At 39.3% G+C, this 20,011-nt stretch overlaps 1 protein-coding gene across 10 annotated transcripts in view; it reads right to left on the reverse strand.

Moving 5' to 3' along the window:
- Positions 1–20,011, reverse strand: part of NTNG1 (netrin G1) — a 306,932-nt gene that overhangs the window by 35,310 nt on the left and 251,611 nt on the right. For 4 of the 10 annotated variants that reach the window (XM_081025814.1, XM_081025816.1, XM_081025818.1 and 1 more), the window contains 2 exons: positions 14,990–15,157; positions 9,386–9,520 (listed from right to left, as the gene is read on the reverse strand). The exons of 4 other annotated variants lie outside the window; for them this stretch is intronic. In XM_081025814.1, coding sequence (XP_080881940.1) covers positions 9,386–9,520; positions 14,990–15,157 — 303 coding nt within the window. The remainder of the gene's footprint in view (positions 1–9,385; positions 9,521–14,989; positions 15,158–20,011) is intronic. 2 more of the 10 variants (XM_081025820.1, XM_081025819.1) reach the window with 2 other exon arrangements.

Genomic DNA, 20,011 nt, shown 5'->3' on the forward strand with positions numbered 1-20,011 from the left:
CCCATGAAGCCTAAGATAATTGCTATCTGTCCCTTTATAGAAAAAGTTTGCCAATCCCTGGAATAAATCACCAAAGCCTCTGTCTCCATCTGCAAAGTAAAAATGACAAAAATCCTATAAAATGCCACAGCAAATTCAATGAACAATAAATATTCACTAATAACAGGTTTGCCACTTATCTGGTGTTTGAGTTGGGGAAATTACCCAGTTTAAATCTCAGTTTTGCCATCTATAAAATGAGGAAAATAACCTTACCTCTCTTGCAGAATGAGAATGCATTCATACTCCAGACACAGAGAAAGTGCACAGTAAATAAGAACAATTTTCTATATGTTAAAATAGTATTATTCCTCAGAAATTTGTCCATATGCAAATCTCAGGCCACTTGTGAGATTTCAAGATTACACCTTAGAATGCCCACCCCCTTTCTCGGATGTCACAGGCAGTGCACAGAGAAGGCTGACCAGGGTGGTTGAGCAGACATGTCCTGGGAAGGTGGCAGCAGTCACACCCAGAATCAAGACCCCTGACTTCACTGGGTTGACACCTAGAATTTAGTTGTCAGGAAGCTCCCACCCTGATGTACCCTGTGGCTCTTCTACTCCAGATTCTACCCTATTGCGACGGGGGTGGGGGGTGGTAATGACTGGCACTTCACTGAAATGACAATTTTTCTCTTACAAGTTTCAATTGGGGTGGTCCTTTTCCCATTAGGCTGATTTTCATATTTAGACGTTACAGATGCAGCTTTAGAAGATTCTGAGATTCTCGTTCTCTTTCATACACACATACTCACACACACACATATACTCACTAGTGTGTAAAGAATGGCTCAAGGTGAAACTCCATTTACGTGTAAAGTAAGGAAAGAACATCCCGTATTGTATTTCCACTTGTCCTACTGATCATCTTACTCTCAGATAGCTCTGCGCTGCTGCTTTGATTCTGGGATACTAAGAGATACAATTATACCTGCATTCCTCTGTGAGGTTTGGCATTTCACACACCTTTCGCTGTTAAACTTGGATGGTTCTATGGCGTGATATCATAGTGTTTGGGCATATTTGTCATTCTTAATAGTCTCTTCAAACAGAGGGGAAAATTAACATGGGTAGTCAAGTAACTATGGAGAGTGGCTCACCCAGGTCAGGCCGAGGCCTCTCTCTGAGCTTAGTGCAGGATAGCTGAGTGGTAGGCAAACTTCAGAATGTCAGGAGGTAACCTGGAATTGCTGTTAGTACATCCATTCTCTGCATTTGTCCTACAACGAGCTTCAGCAATTCAAGAGCCTCCGGTTTTGAATGTATTTAGGATCCAATCCTTAGTGAAGGGCATTCTGAACAACCCACTCCCTTCAAGCTGCCCCATCAGGCTTTGCTTCTGATGGTTGCTTCCAATGAAGTTATTAGTAGTGTGAGGAGTTAAAGTGCTTTCCACGACCTAAGTGTAACCCCCCATTCATGGTGGCATGAGATCCCCTATGTACTAGACGTCGGTGGGCTTTTCCTCCCAATCCTAAATTAAAGGTATGTTAAGAATGGAGGGAAAACGGGACCTGGAACTGGAAAGCGATGGCTATTAGCATGACTGAGTGGTATGGTGTCCTCCTGCTGAATCAGGAGAAATTTCCCAACTGGGAGCCACCCTGGGGTTTGCTTTTCTAGCTGACAAAATGAGCCTTTCCCTCCCAGTAAGACTACCCAGCGCATTTGTAATGCCTACAAATTACCGCTTTCTATCTTCTGTCTTCCTAATGTTTTCCTTTTTAAATTACCTCTGGGAGACTCCTGCTGGGTCTGTTTAAAGAGCATTTCCTTCCCACCCTTAGGAGTGGAACAACAGTAACATCAAGTGCCCTTCCAAGTATTTGTTTTTCATCACTGTTATGGATGTGGAGCTCGGCAAGGGAGACGAGACTGGTGTTCAAGTTGCTAGCAAGGAAATTAAAAACTAGGATTCGGTGATGCCATTCACTTCTAACAATAGAGATATAAGAGCCAAGTGAGTGAAACTATATTTCTAGGACTGCAAATGCGCTAAAGCATCGCAGACATCCTTGTCTCAATGACATGCCGACTGTCAGTGGATTCAACGTGTGAGGTCAGCTGGTGAAATGGGAACTGGATATTTTCATGTAACGCAGCACATAGCAGGAGATTGCAGCTAGAGGCAATTGAAAAATTACAAGTTAGGCTCAAGGTATTTGTCCAGGGAGGTATAATCTTCATCTCAGAGAAGCAATTGGGAGCATCATCTTAATGATCACAAGTTGTCAGGCCTGTAGAAGTTAATCTCATACCAGGAAAAAAAATAAAAAAATAAAAAAAAGGAAAGAAAAGGAAGCCGGCTGAACTACAGTAGCAGAAAAGCTATGATGGGAACCAATTCATCTCCAGAAATAAAGGAATTATGTAAGTCTGAAATCTGACTCTAGGAAATAGAGGGAGGACTGAGAACATGGCAACTGAGAGGTATGAGAGTCTTTCCGGTGGCAAGGAGAGATTTGAGTACAGAGGATAGCTGAGTGGCCAAATTGTGGTTCTTAATACAAATTGAGCTGAGTATCTCACTATACCTTCCTTTTGTCCCATGGACTTGGTCTGCAAGTCAGAGCTGGGAAGTTGGAGAGGCCCTCGAGGTCTTTTCGCTTGATTTTTCATTTAAGCAGAAACTCTCCAAAAAGCATCATTCATAAAAGCCTGTTTAGCTTCTGTTTGAACTTTTCCAGAATCCAGGGATTTATCATTATCCAAGGTACCCTACTGTTTATTCTCAGGCAGCTGGAGAGAATAATTGTTTTAAAATGCTAAGCTGAAATCTACTTCTCCCTTTTTATCCACTGGTCCCAATTCTATCTTCCTGAGCCAACAAGTCCACTTGTTACATAATAGCCCTCCACACATGGGTGGACACCTGTAACATGTCAAATCATATGCTTACCCACCTGCTTCAACTCTCTTTATGACAAACCCTTTATCAAAGACTGGACTCTCCTACATCACTGTCTGCTGTGTTAAAAGTTTTCCCAGGTGTCCCCTCTTGACCTGGGCTGCTCAGGGCACATTTCAGGGACTATAACTTCCTTTGGTCTTTGTTCAGCCTGGAATTGTGTTAGCTTCTTTGCAACGTAGGACACAATGCTGTCTAGAATTGACCTTGGCTGTAAGCTAAGATCTCCATGTCTGTCGCTTGAACAGCTGTTAACACAACCCTCTACCACTCTGCTTTTTTGCAATTGTGATTTAGCCTTAATTTGCAGCACAGTGTCTAGCACATAGTAGGTGCTAAATAAATGTTCATCAAAACCTCATTGGAAACCCTTATGTAGCCATGTTATTTATTTTAACAGTCTCCCATTTTCTCTAGGTAGTCTACTGGGAAAAATGTGTGTGTGTGTTTGTGTTAAAGAAGGTTGAAGATCTTACTCTCCCCAGCAAGAATATCATGAATTTTTCTTAAGGTTTGGCATGAGACCCCTTAAAGGTTTTTAATAGCATTTGCTCTCTTATGTGACACTGTCATCTCTATACTACCAAGAAGCAGTATGAGTAGTTTCCGACTGCTTTTTCTACTCTTTGGGTGAAGAAATTCTCATCAATACAAGTCAACAATACATCTTTTAGTATCTTGTTATCGGAATTTCCCCATTTTGGAAGATTACAGAGCATTTAGATTTTCTAATTTGGTTTCAGACAGTGTCTATATCCTCCAAATGGTTGTGTGGTCTACGACATACTCTCACATTTTCTGTAAGATCTTTGGTCTAGACTGAAAAATATTTCACTGTTTCTAATTCACAATACAAGTCCATACCTTCCTGACATATGTTGCTCTCTTCTAATTCTATTCCATATGTCTTTTGAGTAAGTTTTACCTTTGTATGTCTTTATTCCAAGTATGAGTTACGCTCCTTCTCCATGATACATGCCTATTTATCCCTGGCATTACAAGTTGATATTCTTGATGATTATCATGGTAGGCAGTATAAAATGCCTCCTTAAAGATGTCTGCACCCTAATCCCTGGAATCTGTTCCCTTATGTGGCAAAAGGGACTTTACAGATATGATTCAATTAAGGAAGGGCCTTGAGATAGAGCAATTATTTTGGATTATCTGTGTGTGTGCAGTCTGATCACATGGTTCCTTAAAAGTGGAGACCCTTTCTCTGCTGTGGTCAGAGAAAGACGTGGTAATAGAAGAAAGGTACAGAGAAAGTTTCTGGCTTTGAAGGTGGAGGAAGGAGGCCATGAACAAGAGAAAGCAGGTGACCTCTAGAAAGTAGTAAAAGCAGGGAAAAAAGATTCTCTCCTTGAGCCTCCAGACGTAAAGCAGCCCTGTTGACACGTTGGAGACCCTTTTTGGGCTTCCAACTACAGAATTATGAGACAATAAATATGTGTTGTTTTCAGCCACTAAGTTTGTGGTAATTTATGGTAATTTTCAACAATAGCAATAGAAAATGAATATAGTATTATGCATTTTCTGGGAAGGGATACATCTAAGCCATAAAGTTTTGTTCCCCAAACTTTCTTATGCTTCTCCTGAGAATAACTATTGTCTTTTTTTTTTTTTGACAGTGTGTAGTTTTACACTTTTATAAGGGTGCTTTCACCATATCCCATTCAAATTTAATAAAAATCTTCTTGATTAGGCCATTGAGTCTCCTATTAAACACACTTTCCTGTTTTGGTAACATGTGTACTGATCTTTTCAGAGAACCCGTATGCTGAGACTGTAGGCCATGGTTAGCAACTGAATCTTAGCCTTCCCCTTGCTATGCATGCTTAGTTCTTGATTTTCTACATGCCCTGTTATCTCGCAAAATCGTACCATTTAACTATGTCACCAAATCTTTTGGCTTTAACCCAAATATCAGGCTGTAAGTGCTTCTGAAAGCATCATTAGAAATTATAAATTAGGTAAAAATGGGGGACAATTGATGGCTTTAATAAACATTGCATGATGTTCCAATGTATCTTCTCCATCTTGCAGGAAGAGAACACATGTCAACCTCACTGGTTCTATGCGTAGCTATTTTCATTCCATTTTCCAAGAAAAGACTCCTCCCTTCCCCCACCCCACAAATCTCCCCTATTATCCAGTCTTCTTTGTGCAGGTAATAAGTGTTTCATTGCTTCCCAATCAATGTTAACCCCCTATATTTTATGTGAAGCATGGAATGTGGCTTCCTCTTTAGAAGGTTCAGCTTTATTCTCTGAGATGTGGCACATGCCTCTTCTCTGATATCACAGGGGCACATTTAAAAAATACCTTTTTCTCTTCCGGGTTTCATTCTTCTATTGGTTACCTCAACACTAATTTTGATTCTGCCTGGCCTCCTTGAAATCTTTTCATTTCTGTGTCCTTTCCTGGATTGTGTGTTCCATGCTGGGCAAAGACCATTCATTCTGATAGTTGTCAAGTGTTTCGCCTTTCATGTGACAGAGATCAGCTTACATTTACGGAGCACCCAATTGGTGGGCCCCTCAGGCAGACAGTTACTGCTGAGCCTGGAATTCTGCATTCCCCAGCTGAAGCCACACCATTGCTGTGGGGGTCAGTCTCTTGAATCAGCCTTGTTTCTATCAAGGGATTTTTAGAGGCTCCTAGGTCAATAGTGTGATATTTCAGTAGTGGTCATTCTTGCTGCATGTTCCTATCATTGTACAGTAAGTTTAAACCTGGGTTCTTGCCTAGTGCTTTGACACACCAACATGTGCTTGGAACTAAACAATAGTAATTGAGTGCTTACTAGGTACCATGAGGTCCACATTTATTATTTTCCTTGAACTTTTACAATTATCATGTGTTAGGTCCTACCATTACCCCCCATTTTTAGATGAAAACTAGGCTTAGAGAGTCCAAGTAATTTCCTCTAAGTCTCGCAGGTTGGAAGGGGTGGAGGTGGGATTCAAACCCAGGCCTGTATGACGCCAGAGCCTAAGTGTGTACTCACTTTGTCCTACTCAGAGGATGTAAGCGGTAGTATCAGTAACTGGATCCCTTTATTTTCCGTTCCCAAGTCCTTTGAGACTGCAGTTCCACATGGCTCCTCTAGGAGACTGGAGCCGGTGAGACTGGATCCCCAGACTGTGCTGACACCTACTGCTGCCCCTTCCTGGCAGTACCTGCCTAAATGTTTACTTAATCCCTGCTTGTTGCTGCCAATGCCACTGTCAACCCTACTCCACCACTATTTTTCTTCTTGGCATGGGTTTCTTGTGGCCAGGTTACTGTCATTGCCACTGATAAGGTGCCTAACCCAAGGATGGGTTCAACTCAGGGCAAGCAGAAGTGTGCATGGGGGTGGAGGCAAGAGAAAGACAGAAAAGTATTTTTGAATGTATTTATGTATGTGCAGACACAGGAGTGATATAAAAATATTTGTCAACCGACAATCACCAACTGAGTAGAATGGATACTTGTGATATAAAACTGGTGTTGGAAGGTACCCTGCTAAGACAGGTATCGCCTCATTAGTTGCTGGATCTTGGGGGTGATCTAAGATATAGCCCAGGGGAAGGCACTTAGGGATCTCATGCAGTAGCCATTTGCCAACCGACAGAAGAATTTCTATATTTTAACGTGGAGTATCTATCCCGTGTGGATGGGTCTGAGGGAAGGAAAGATTTCAGTGAGATAAAACTGTGTTTAAAGGTGTACTCAAAATATGTTACATTTAGATAGCAAATCTAGTCGCATCTTGTTCCAGTCCTTCCTTTACAGATTAGCCAGAGTAGGCTTTCCAAAACAAAATTTTATCCTTTCACTCCTCTGCTTAAAACTGTATGATAGATTCCGTATCTCCTTTGTTTGATGGTTCCCAAGTCGCCTTCCTGATGAGATGCAACTCCTTAGCTTGGTGTTTAAGAAACCACATGGTCTGGTTTCTGGCTGCTTTTTCAACATCTTCTCTACCTTTCTGGCATACATACATGTGCCCACATGCACACACACACACACACAACCTCATCCCCCAGTCATATCAAAACGATTTGATATTTCTGAAACATAGTGCATTAGCTCATGCTCCTTTGCCCAAGAGGTTCTATCCTGGAAAGCTCCTACTAATCCTTCAGTACTCAACCAAATATTGCCTCTTAGGGAAGCTTTACTTCCCATCCGGGCTTCACCAAAAGCATGTACATAGCTTGTTCTTACTTCTTATCACCTATCAAACCTGTTGGGTTGCATGTCAGCCTCTCACTCCAGATTGTGTACTCCATGCCCACATGTCCACAGTTGCTATCTCTCTTCATTGTGCAGACTCTACTGTTGGTTCAATGTCTAATTCACAGTAGGTCCTCAAGAAATACTCAAAAGGAAAAGCATGTACTCCCACAATCTCACTGATCCACATACCAACTATGTGAGGTGCTAGAGCTGAGGCACAGAGAGTCTTGTACATCACACAGCCCTTACGTGGTAAGGCCGCACTTAAATCCAACCTTCCATCCCAGAAGGAAACATGCATGTGGTGACATTATATCTTTTTATGATACTCTAATAATTAGTACAGAAACATTACGTTAGGCCCTTTTTGAGATACATTTCCCCTAAGGCTAGATTAATTTACTTTCCTCTCTAATGTCTTTCCTTGATTACACTCCTGGAATCCATTCATTAGGTCTTGCTGTTTCAGGAAGTTTACATGAGACTTTCTTTTTTGAGAAGTGTGTTTTAATTACAAAGTCTCCCTACACCTCATGCCTTGAGTCTTGGGGCTGGATTTAGACCTTTTTCTGTCCCTCCTTCTCTCCTTCTGACTGGTGGCCTTCTCTGGGCCTCTCTGTCTGTATGTTCCAGGACTGATGACTGTTCTGAGTCCCGGCTCCTCACATGGCACCTGAGATCCACCAACTCATCCAGATCCCGAAGGTGCTTTCTTGGAACCTACGGCATAGAGGACTTTTAAACCATGATCTTATCCAGAGCTTACATGCAGGTGTGCTGCCTGACTGCTTTGATTTGACTGTCTTTTAATGCTCCTCTCCAGCATGTCTGGAGATGCTCATCCTCCAGCTCCTGGGTCCCATCTTACCCTTGGCAGACTCAGTGCTAAATTTCTCAACCCATTTCCACAGTTCACTGGTGCCCATGACATTCGTATGGCAGTAAATTTCACTTTGGCTTTCCATTATGTAGAAGTATAGCTTACAGATTACTACGAAATCTACAAGTAGCTAGTAAAATATTCTGTACAGCCCTGGTAGAAACTGGCTTTCAGACATTTCCTGCATGCTGACATTTTTTCAAGTGAAAGGTAAGCAAAGAGACCTCTGAGCAGTGCTGTCCAATATGGCAGACACTAGTGGCCATTAAGCCTTGCAATATGGCTGGTCCTAAATGAGATGTTCTGTTTAAGTATAAAAAATCTGACTTCAAAGACTGTAGGAAAAAAAATGTACACTATATCCTTATTTTAATGTTAAGTATATGTAGAAATTATAATATTTTAGCTATTTTGGGTAAAATAAGTTGTTCACATCAATTTTTATTTATTTTTACTTTTTAATGCGGATAACAAAACATTTAAAGCTACATATCTGGCTTGCACGATTTTCCACTGGATTGTGTTGCTGTAGAGGATATACTTGGTGGCTCTTTCATATTAGTAAGCTGACTGTGTAGATAGAAAGGCAAGTTAGTGTAGAATTGAAAAGCAGGGAAGGTTATGAATGACAGAAGGAAGCTTATGCTCAGATTTTGAAATTTCTGTTCCTTGAATACACTGACATGCCACCTGCCTTGACAAGCTCTTAAGAAGGTCTGATAATCCTCAGAGAAATGAGGCTGAACCAAACCAAATGACATCCATCTAAGGCTCACTGAAGGGTGCCTAACCTCAGAGGCTTAAAATCAATATTGATTTTCATCATTTATTTCACCCTGGCATTTAACTATCCCTTAGATTTAATACCTTTAGATTTTTGGTTAAGATTCAGGGATGGGTATGATAGCAAGGGTGGTAATAAGTTATGTAGATATCATTTAATTTATGAACTCTGGAGCTCCAGGGTAACTTCCAGTTCAAGAAATATATTACCCACATACACATCACCCTTCATTTTGCGGTGAGAGTTTTCAAGCTGGGTCCCTATTGTGCCACTTAATTTATGGTTAGGCCAGGTACATGGTTCTGTGTTCAATATTTCCATATAAGTTGCTCCAGCCATCAGAGGGGATGAAGTTGGGTTTCAAAAAAGCCAGCTGGACAGCTGATGGATTGCTCTCTCTCCTAGCCATAGGCTGGGGCATTAAGGAGCTTTTAAAGCTTGTCAGTGGCTGGGGTCTTTTTCTGCTCTGAGCAGCGGCACGCACCGGCCTAGACAAGCAGAATCAGCCATGCTGCAGCAGGCAGAGGGCACCTCCCAGAGTTACTTACGTTGACAGCCATAGTGCCAGGAATTTCCCGGCAGACACTCGTCACACTTAGGCCCTGTCGTTCCAGTCTTACACTCACAAAATCCTGAGCCATTACAACGATCATGGACTGAGCCCAAAGGGTTACAATAACACTCTGTAGAAACAAGACAACACACAGGCTGGAGACAAGTCTGCATGGCTTACAAGTTATCAACACAGAAGCGTCACTTACGTCAACGCATCACTTACTTAAAGAAAGATGTCCACTAATGAAATGCTTTTGGAAATATGGCTATTTCAGGTTCATTATTTACATGCTCAGCCTTCCATGATATCGGAGGAAATCAACTGAACTTTTCCAGGAAATAAGACATCATGCTCTTCACTGCTAACAGATCATAATGGAGATGCCATCTGTTAGGGCATTTTTAGATGGTCTAATGAACACCATGAGAATTTTCTATCTCAAAGATAAATCAATATGCCATCAGTGTAAAATCTGGTTTGAATTTTTCAAATGGGCTTATTTGTTACACTCAATTTTTGAGAATTGCTGAATAGTTTTAAAGGGCAATATGAATGCACTTTGTTCATTCAAAGGCAGTTTTACTTTACGATTTGGGATAGCACCTTAACTTATTTATATATGCACCGTTTTGTGATGAGCCTTTAGATATTGTATCTGCTAGGCATGTTAGTACAGCTTTTATGCAGCCTCGATGAACAATCATGAAAGAAAAATAAATTTTGCAATCACAAGTCAATTTCAATATAGGCATCATGTGAGACACATTTTCCATTATAATGTCTGCTGGTAGGACAATATAACTCCGTGTAATAAAAAGTAAATAGAATATTTCCTTGATTCTTTACACATTCTTATACAGGATACTTTTTTACTTCTGAAGCACTATTTTGCTTAAAGGCTGAACCAGAATTACTTAGGCTTCCACTCCCTCGAAAAGTAACAACAGCTAGTTTTGGAATTTCTGGGCCAAAGTTTCTTTCCTCATTACCCCACTTTATACTCTTAGACAAGTTTGTATGTCTCTATCTCATTTTCTTTATGGTCCCATTAAGTGGTTTTCTTGTTAAAAACAAAACAAACAAACAAACAAAAGAACCCAAATAAAATCATACCAAGCAACCAACGGAACAGCCAACCATGAAAAGCCCTGAAAACTTTGGTTTCATATTACTAAGTTTAACGTCAAATTAGCAATGGAAATTCAGGGTTTAATATTATAGGGAGGTCCAGAATTTTGGCTCTCACTATTTTTGTCATAGGAACTATTTAGGTAATTTCTTCAAAGAATGTGGAGTACCTTAGAATTATGATTTATTTCACATTAAGTCATGTTGTGACTTCAGCATTCTTGTGCTACAAACATATATATAAGACATAAAGAATGACATACATAGGTAAAAATAAAACTAAATTTTACTCTAAAATGCTCTCTCCTTGCCTGGGTTGGCTTGTCCTTAATAACTAGAGTTTTATTTTAAATTGGTATTATCTATTTTAATGAGTGTCTATAGGGGTTATTCAAAATTTTTTTAAATAGCAATTTTGCTGTGGCTTTAAAATGTTTCTCTGTACATATGTATAAGTATGTACCTATACCAAATCTGTAATAATGTTTCTTACTATTTAAAGTGTCTAAGTTGGCAATGAATCACCAACATTTTGTAAGCCAGGAAGTAGAGTTACATCTGGCCAACATGAATTCATATATTATTCTAATCAATTGGCCCATAACAATGGATTAATATAAGGTTTTTAGATGCAAATAAATGTAAATAAAAATTTTAAAAATGTAGAAGACCTAAACCACAGTATATCGCAATGGTTGTCATAGAAAAGGCGGTAAATGTAATGCTTTTCAAACAGTCATGAACATAAGTGACAAGGAGAGGTGTGGTCTACACTCCACCTTACATACAAATAATTTAGTTTTAAAAATACCATTTATGGGGCTTTGATCAATGGCAGGTGTTGGGGTGATGAGGATGGCCTTGGAGAATTACATTTTATTTCATGAAACCAGTAAGAATATGCAGAACTGTGAGAATAAAAAACAACATGACATACTTTTGGAGGTTTGATTAAAAAGTTACACTACAATTGATTTATAGGGATTAGAAGTGTCTTGTGTTTGCTTTGCTCTAGAGAAGGGACCCCTGATGACCTGATCGTGGGTTTCAAGAGGAATAAAAAATAATACATCATAATTTGAGATACATTTAGTAGCAATTGCTGAGCCCTGTGGTCCATTCTGATGTCAAGCTTGTTATCGGGGATTATTTGCAGTGATTACCAAGGTCACAAACCACGTATCCTCTGGCTTCCTGCTTACTGCTTGAGTTTATATGAAACAGAATCATGCAAGGATGTCATCTTCATGTAATTGCTGCATCATACAGGGTAATTACATGCATCTTTGGAGACATGGTAGTGCTTGGAATTTGTATGAAAATGGGTAAATTCACCAGTAATCACAAAGCAGGAATCACTGTGGCAACATGAAAAGGTTGCATTTTATATTTGCCATAATATAAAATGATGCAAGTAGTTTAAACATCTATTTCAACACAGAGTCGACACTTTGTCAAAGGTATAGGCTGTACCCTCGTAGATTTGACTGCCAGTTGTTAAAAAATTGGGAAAGTGCCTTGGTTTTTTTTGTTTGTTTGTTTTTTAAATTTGGAGAGACAAAAATGAAGTTCAAAATTTCTGAGTTTACTGCCTAATTCTGTGAAAATGAGTCGGGTAAACACCCATTAATTTTCATTAGTGCTCTCTGTACAAAATAGTATAAACATGTACTCTCAATTACTTGTGGTGTATCCTCTCCAATTTAATTCTCAGTCCCGCTTCAAGCCCTGTGGGGAGCTTAAATGTGGAACAGAGTGAATAGGGCATATTGCTCCATAGGGCAAACCTTGGCAATGGAGCCACAGGCTTCCAGAAGCCCTTGCGAGTGAACTCCAGCCTTAGCCTTGTATACAGGCAGCCCCGATATCTCTGCCCTTCACCCCTTAAGTGGGAAAAGTAAAGTCTATAGCTTTTTTAGGAAATTGTTATTGATTCCTTGTATGTGTATATTGACTAAAGACAAAAGATAGACCATAGCATATACCAGCGAGGCAAATTTTTTGGTCCACTCTTTAAAAACAACTTTACCCCGTGGGAAAAGGGCAACAATGTAAGGAATTTTGATATTTGGGGGTTATTGTAGCTAATTGTGATGGTACCTAAAAACACTCATCTTTGTGCTTACCAATTACTTTACTTGGTTTGAAGAGTATAACATACTGAATAGAAACGTTTGTTTCAATAATAAATGAAATTCTCCAAAGGTTTATAATTTTAATTAACAAACTTTCAAGAAATGGAAAAGAAAAACAATTGCTCTTGATTTTTTAAAAGTAGAAATCAATACAGAAACGAATATTAAGCTTTTCATATTTCATCTTTAGTTTATGTGATTTAAACCACAAAAGCTGAATGGGCTCTGTTCTTGTCTGTGGATAATCAAACATGGGTCACAACAGGACTATACCTCTTAGATTCGGATAGGAAGTGCAGATTTTGTAGTTCACAGATTATTTTAGGACTGAAAAAAGGCCAAACTTCCTGAGAATAGAATACTCTGAGCCAAACATATTGGGATAGTGTTAAGTGAGTGACCTGCTATAAGAAATTTTATGGAATAAAATCTTCTCTCAGAAGGCCTTTTTCTTTGGTTTATTTAAAATAATATGAATTAAATTATAAACCATTTTGATTTTATGTATGTTGTAAAAATAATTAGGTTTTACTCCTGTGTTCCTATTTATTTTCCCTTTTCTCTTGTTTCCATATTTACAGTATGACATTCATATACTTTTACAAATGACATTCAGTGAAATGTAACTCTGCATTCAAAATTCAGACAGCTACATGTCTTTTGGTTTTTATTAGTATCCTGAAATCTTTGTAACCCAAGTGTTATAGAGGTAATTGAACTGCTTCTGTTCACAAGCTCATAGTGGAATTGTGGCTGTCATCCAGAAAGCAAACCATAAGTAGAAGACTGACAAGCTTAGCTTTGCTAAATGTGTCACAGTGGTTGGGAGAAAGTGTTTAACTTTGAAGTCAGGAAAATAACTCTTTGCTAAAGGTATATGATTTAGGCCAATTTGCCTTACTTTTCTCAACTGGAAAATAGTAGAAATTATCAGCACAATACTTACCCCCAAGTATTTTGTTAATGAGAATCAAGTCAAAAAAACATATTTACAAGTCACTCCATAGTTCACCAAGTGTTTCCTGGTCATCCCATTTTATCCAAATTTGACCAAGAGTTCTCAAATGACTTACCTAAGGCACTCAGCTATTAAATTAGCAAACTGGGACTGGGACTTGAACCCAGCTCTCCGGCCTTTAAATCCAGTGATTTCTCCACTAATTCACAAATAATAAATACGGAAGACTTTGAAAAATAGAACATATTGCAGACATAAACAGCATTATGTAAAAGTTGGCCCAATTGAATTCAAAACAACTTGTACAGCTATTTTATGAGACACTTGGCAAGTACCTATATCACCAATCAAAGAACAATAATCTCAGAATTGCTGATTGATTGGATTCCTTTTTTTGATGAAAAGATCACTTGTCATTTTTCAGTTCGTGTATTCTGTTTAACTTATGTAAAAAAAATCTACCTTTAAAGTTGGTTGCCTATATAGTTACCTTCTGGTGTGGCAACAGATCTGTAGCCATCACCATTTTGAATATATGCATTTGTTCCAAGTAAATTATGAAGTGAAATTCCATTTATTGTTTATTTTTCCATTAGCTCCCTTTCTTAAAGACAGGTTCCACTACACAAAAGGTAGGCAAGGTTTTTTGGATGAGAAGGGCATCTGGTTCCCGGCAGCTGACATAAACAGTAGTCATGGGGTTTGGGGAGAGTGCTCCAGGGGACCCAGGGGACTCAGTTTTATGATATTAAGAGAATTAAGCATCTAGACGCTAAGAGAATTCAGCATCTAGAATACTTTTGAGAAATTGCTTCTCTTTTGGGGGGCTCTAGGAAAATTCAATAAATGGAATTTCTTTACTGTGGATGAAAATTTCAGGAAAACTTTTACATTATCAGTTATTAGTAGCTTTCAATTCCAAATGGCAATATTTTTAATCAATCAGTATTTGTTGATTACCAATTATGTGTAAGAGTTTGTATCCTAATTTCTCATATCTATTGTTACATCCCATATAATGAGTTTTCATTTCAAAAGTTAGGATCAGATTGAAATTACCAGGTTTTAAGATTTCATGCAAAAAAAAAAAAAAAAAGGAAAGAAAAATAATAGAAAGAAAATTCTTCATCTTCTAAACATGATTTTTCAGAGCATTATCTTTAAAGCAACAATAACATAAGGATTCAAAATATATCCCCCAACTACGATTTCAACCAGCACAAGTGAATTTGAAGTCTACCACAAAGATGTTTTTCTCCATTGAGAAAGTTCATTTTGGCTCAGCCGTGGTGCAAAGCACCAGCCTCTCCACTTTAAATAGCTCCCCATAGCTCGAAAGGCACAGAACAATAGCTGAAATTATAATGGAACTGACCTATGCACACATTCTCATCGTCCAGCTGTGCAGAAGCATTTCTGAAGTAGCCCAGCCTGCATAACTCACAGTGCTGCCCTCTAGTGTTGTGTTTACAGCTCACGCAAATGACTGTATTTAGCAGATCGATATAACTGCATCGATTGGAGTGGCCGAAGCATTCACAATCTTGCAAGGAAGAACAGAAATGTATACAGAGTGTATACAGTAGCAGAGTAATAGCACACTACATGCTCGGATAAAATGAGGGGGGGAGAAAAGATGGCGGAACGGCATTACATATACACGATTCAACATGACACATGGCGACAACAGGTGGTTGTGACTGGCATGGAAGTAGCATCTGTTTCAAGCACGATAGAAAGGTTGGACATTCAGAACATGACTGGAGATTGTCAATTCTTGGCAGACCAGATGAACAGAAGCATTTGCAGGTGTACACCTTTTAATATTTGGAGAGTTGGGTTTTATTGATGCAAAAGTCTCCTTTTTGCGCACTGGGAACTTTACTGTCGGCATCACTTCCCTCATTTTCTCTTTATATCTGCAGTCTTCAAAAGGAGGCTGGCAAGTATGTGAGCACCCAGGACCTGAATCTGCCATCACCCTTGGCTCCATTGTTTACAGGCTCACCATCATTTCTGTTGAGACTGGAACTTCATCAGGATTTCAAAGAAATCACGGCAAATTTAATAGGGATCTAGACAACTGAGTAATTCTTTATGTTTGCTCTTTTCTCAAATGCTAAGAGGGGACGTGGCTTTGGTAAGCCTTTCATCAGGCCAAACCGGCATGTTTGTTTATGTGTGAGAGGCAATATATAAAGCAGGGAGATTATTTGTATTAAACAAGGGCTCTTACGATTTTTTTTCTTCCAAGTTTCAAGCTAAGTCTGCTACAAAAGAAGGATTAGGCAGCTACTGTATCCCCAGATTTTTTCCCTTTGTCTCCTCAAAATGTTGGAGGAGGCTCTGAAGCTTAGGGGTGATGGTAACAAGAACTAGATATGGGAATGAAGGAAAGAGAACGAGAACAGGTGGGGAAGGGTGAAGAGTGACTAGATTTTCTCTCTGTTGCATCTCAGCCAAAGCAAGAAGTGGTGAACTAATTCAACCTTTTCTGAAGAAGTGGTAAAGGCAAAGACAACTGGTAGCAATAATTATTAGACAGAAATAAAAAGGGTGAGAGGTAACTAGGTGGGGAATGTAATTTGTCTTCTCAAAATATGGGGGGTAAGCCTACCTGGACCTTTATGGGGAAGGTCAACCATGATACTGAAAATCATTTCTATACTCCTTTTTTAAAACGTCCAGCTTTTATTTCATCTCACCAGGAAGCCAAACACAGTCATCATTTGAGCCCATCCATTCATTCATTCAATAAATACTTTATTGGATTGGTCTACCATGTGCCAGGCCCTACGAAAGGTGGTGAGGTACTCTGTTGTCCTAGATAAAATTTTGGAAAGTACTGCATTTGGTGACTAGGTAAAAATGAATAAGCATCATCAACAATGAATAAGGAAGAATAAGGAAGGGTGACAAGCCTCCCCTTCTTTTCTTATTAACATGCTGCGACTCATCAGGACATTTTAGATTCATTTATTAGAGAGGCAGTTACTACAGTAGAGAGCTGAGGTCAAGGTCCTGACAGAATGAAATCAAATTTCGATAGACGCTGAGGATGACACTGAAAATGGTGAAGAGTAGAAAATACCCAGGAATAGGGTCAGCACCTTGGGGACTCCAGATGCTTAAACAAAAGGCAAGAAGGGAAGATTCCTGAAGGCGAGCCACTTTCTCTATTTGAGGCTATCTGTATCACTGTGTGTGTGCTGGGTGGGGATGATGATGGGGAGCCAAAAGAACCAGAGAGAGGGAGTACTAGGAGAAGGAGGCCTTTGGAATCCAATGTGGGATATGAGGTAAAAAAATACTTGCCTAAATTTAGTAGTTAAGGCATGCCAAATTAATAAGAGTAATAACAACAATAGAATTGCAGCTCATGGAATTAAATTCTTTTAAAAAACAATACCCCAAAACACTACATCTTCCTGAGTTACACCTTGCTAAACTGGCATTTCTGACACCTTAGGAAACGTAGAAGGCCTCTAGAATGTTCCTTGATTGAAGGTTTGTTTGAACCAAACAGAATCTTTTCAGCCTGGAGCCACCTCACAGTAGTGGCAACAGGGAGGAGACCCAACTCTCCAAATATAATTGCTTCCCAAGGATTTCTTCCCTCAGAGCTGCCTAGAATTCCTGAGGGCACGAACAGCCCATCCTCAGCCTCCCCCTCTCTGGAAGGGGCCCTTGAATGGTTGTCTTTTTCATGTTCCTCACCCCAGGATGGTCCTTGGTGCACCTCGTAGAGTTAATCCAACTTTTTTTCAAAAGCATCTTTTATGGGCATAAATTCATCCTAGGAACTTTTTAGAACTACAGAGAAGTCCTTGTTGTCAAGAGGTTTGTTTATATGTGCTGAGAAATAGAAAACAAAATAGCATGGGGTATTTTAATAGTGACACAAAACGATCTAAAAAGACATTCATTGAACTTGAGAGGACTTAGGACAAACTAACTGAATGCTGGACTTAACACTAAATCTTTCTTGGGCAGGTAGGGTTTATCAAAAAAAAAAAAAAAAAAGGAGGGCAGGAGCATTTCAGGTGAAAGGAACAGAGTGGGTAAAGGCACGCAGTTGGGAAAGGGTAGAGATTAAGGTTGGAGAAGTTTGACAGCATGGTTCCTTTGTATTTGAAGGACTCTAAGATCTTCCCAATGAGCTCCATTGGACAAAGCTTTATCCAAGGAATAAAAGCATATTTGTAGATATCCAAGTTCAACACTTTCCAACGTAGTCTATGAATCTCCGCAGATATGTCAAATGGGACACAGTTACCCACTATTCTTTGAATTTAATGAATAGTATACATTTCTGTGATGACATTAACTATTTGTTTCCAGGTCATGTTTTTTGAAAACCAATTTATTGATTTTGATCAGAAAAGTTAAAAACTATAAATTACATAAGTAATTATATAGTTATATATGAAATCACATTCAGCTAAAAACCAATACTATAAATTTATTTCAGAAAATAAATGGATATTTAAAATGTTTTATAATCTAGGAAATGGGCTGACAACAACTTGATTCTTTTAACACTTTTAGACTCTTCTGAGACTTTGACAAAGCTGTCTTCTCTGGCCATGACATATTTCAGAATAAAAAGTGAGAAAAAGATCTTTGAAAATGATTTGAAAAACATGAGAAAATTGTACAAATACAAGGCATTTCAAATGTAACTATTAAACTATTTTTTTTCTTCCCAGTACTCTGTTAATTTACCACTCTGTAGTAACTCGTCTTTCAGCATAGGCATAGAATCCATTAATGATTATTAATGATACAGTTTGAGCTGCATTATCATATTAAGTTTCTTAAGGGATGATAGGAATAGCTCAATAATTCTTTGATCCTCCAATTCACTTACCGACAATCTCCTCCCTTCCCTTTTTACAAAGTCCATGGTCCATCCTCATAATCACTTCCTTTTATATAGTCTCCTCTCCCTTGTCCCCTACCCCTTCTCCCCAATCATAGTCTTCTGGGTAAACCTGATCCTGGTTAAATCTAGTTCTCTACCTCTCCATGCCTACACTCTAACAGCCAAATGTAGCTGGGGTTTTTCTCCAACCATTTTGAAGTAAGTCTCACTTTAAGCTGATGATCATAAACCTCCACGGGGCCCTCAGGGCTGCCTGGCAACCCTTCCTGAACAGGGGACTTCTGGGCCACCATTCTTTCTATCGGTGCTCCTCCATCTGTACCCACCATTGCTTTTCCTTCTCTTTTGCTTTTTGCCCTATGTCCTGAAATGCCTCAGGCCTTAGTCCTTGGACCTCATTGCTACTTAGGCTCACCCTAGAGCCAGGTGTTTTTACTCAGTCTCATGACTTTATGAACCATCTATGTGCTAATCTTTCCAAAATAGTTATTTCCGGCCTGGACCAACTCCCCAGTCAGTTGGTGAGGCTTAATTCAGACTAATATACTCAATGGCCTTTTTATTGTCTCCACTTGGACACTTAACGTCAAGTTTAACATGTGCAAAATTGAGCTATTTGGTCACCTTCCCAAACCTGCTACTCACCCAGGCAGCTCACGCTATCTCAATAAACAACAATTCTGCTCCTCCAACTGCTTAGCTCGAAATTCCTGGAGTTGTTTTTGACACCTTTCATTTTCCCATCCCTAATAACTAATCCATTACCAGATCCTCTGGCTGTGCTTTTAAAATACATTCTAAATCTCACCACCTCTCACCATCTCATCCTTCAAGTTACCATCACCCCCCACCTGGATTGTTGCTGTTGTCTCCAAACTGTTCTCCTGGCTTCCATCTTTGTGATAGTCTCCTTTCCACACAGCAGTCAGTGTAACTCTTTCAAAATTTAAATTAGGTTACGACATCCCTCTGCTCATAACCCTAATGGTTCCCCACGTCATTCAGATTAACAGAGTTTGAACTCTTTCATTCCCCATTGATCTGGTCCCTGGATTCCCTGGGGGGCTCACTGCTATCACTCTCTTCCTCACTCATTGTAAAATGTCTCCATGTTGCTCTGCAAATGTGCCAAGAACTTCCCCAGGGCCTTTGCACTTGCTGTTACCTCTATCTGGAATATTCCCCCCACCCCACCACAGGTGTCCCTATGACTTGCTTCCTCACTTTGTTTTTAGTTCTCTGCTCAAAGAAAATCCTGTGACCACTCTAAAATAACAGCCCTAGACCAAATCACAATAATCCCCCAATTTTCTAATCCTGTTTAATTATTTTTTAATCTTTATAGTACCTGAAATTATATTCAAAAAATATTCTCCCCCACACTCCGATTGCAAATACATGAATGCAGACCTTGTCTGTTTTGTTCACAGTTGCAACCACAGAGCACAAAACATCACCTGACATGTACTGAACACTCAAAAAAAATGTCGAATGAATTAAGCAATCAGTGAT

The sequence above is a fragment of the Rhinolophus hipposideros genome, assembly GCF_964194185.1.
Source record: "Rhinolophus hipposideros genome assembly, chromosome: 19".
Classification (NCBI taxonomy): Eukaryota; Metazoa; Chordata; class Mammalia; order Chiroptera; family Rhinolophidae; genus Rhinolophus; species Rhinolophus hipposideros.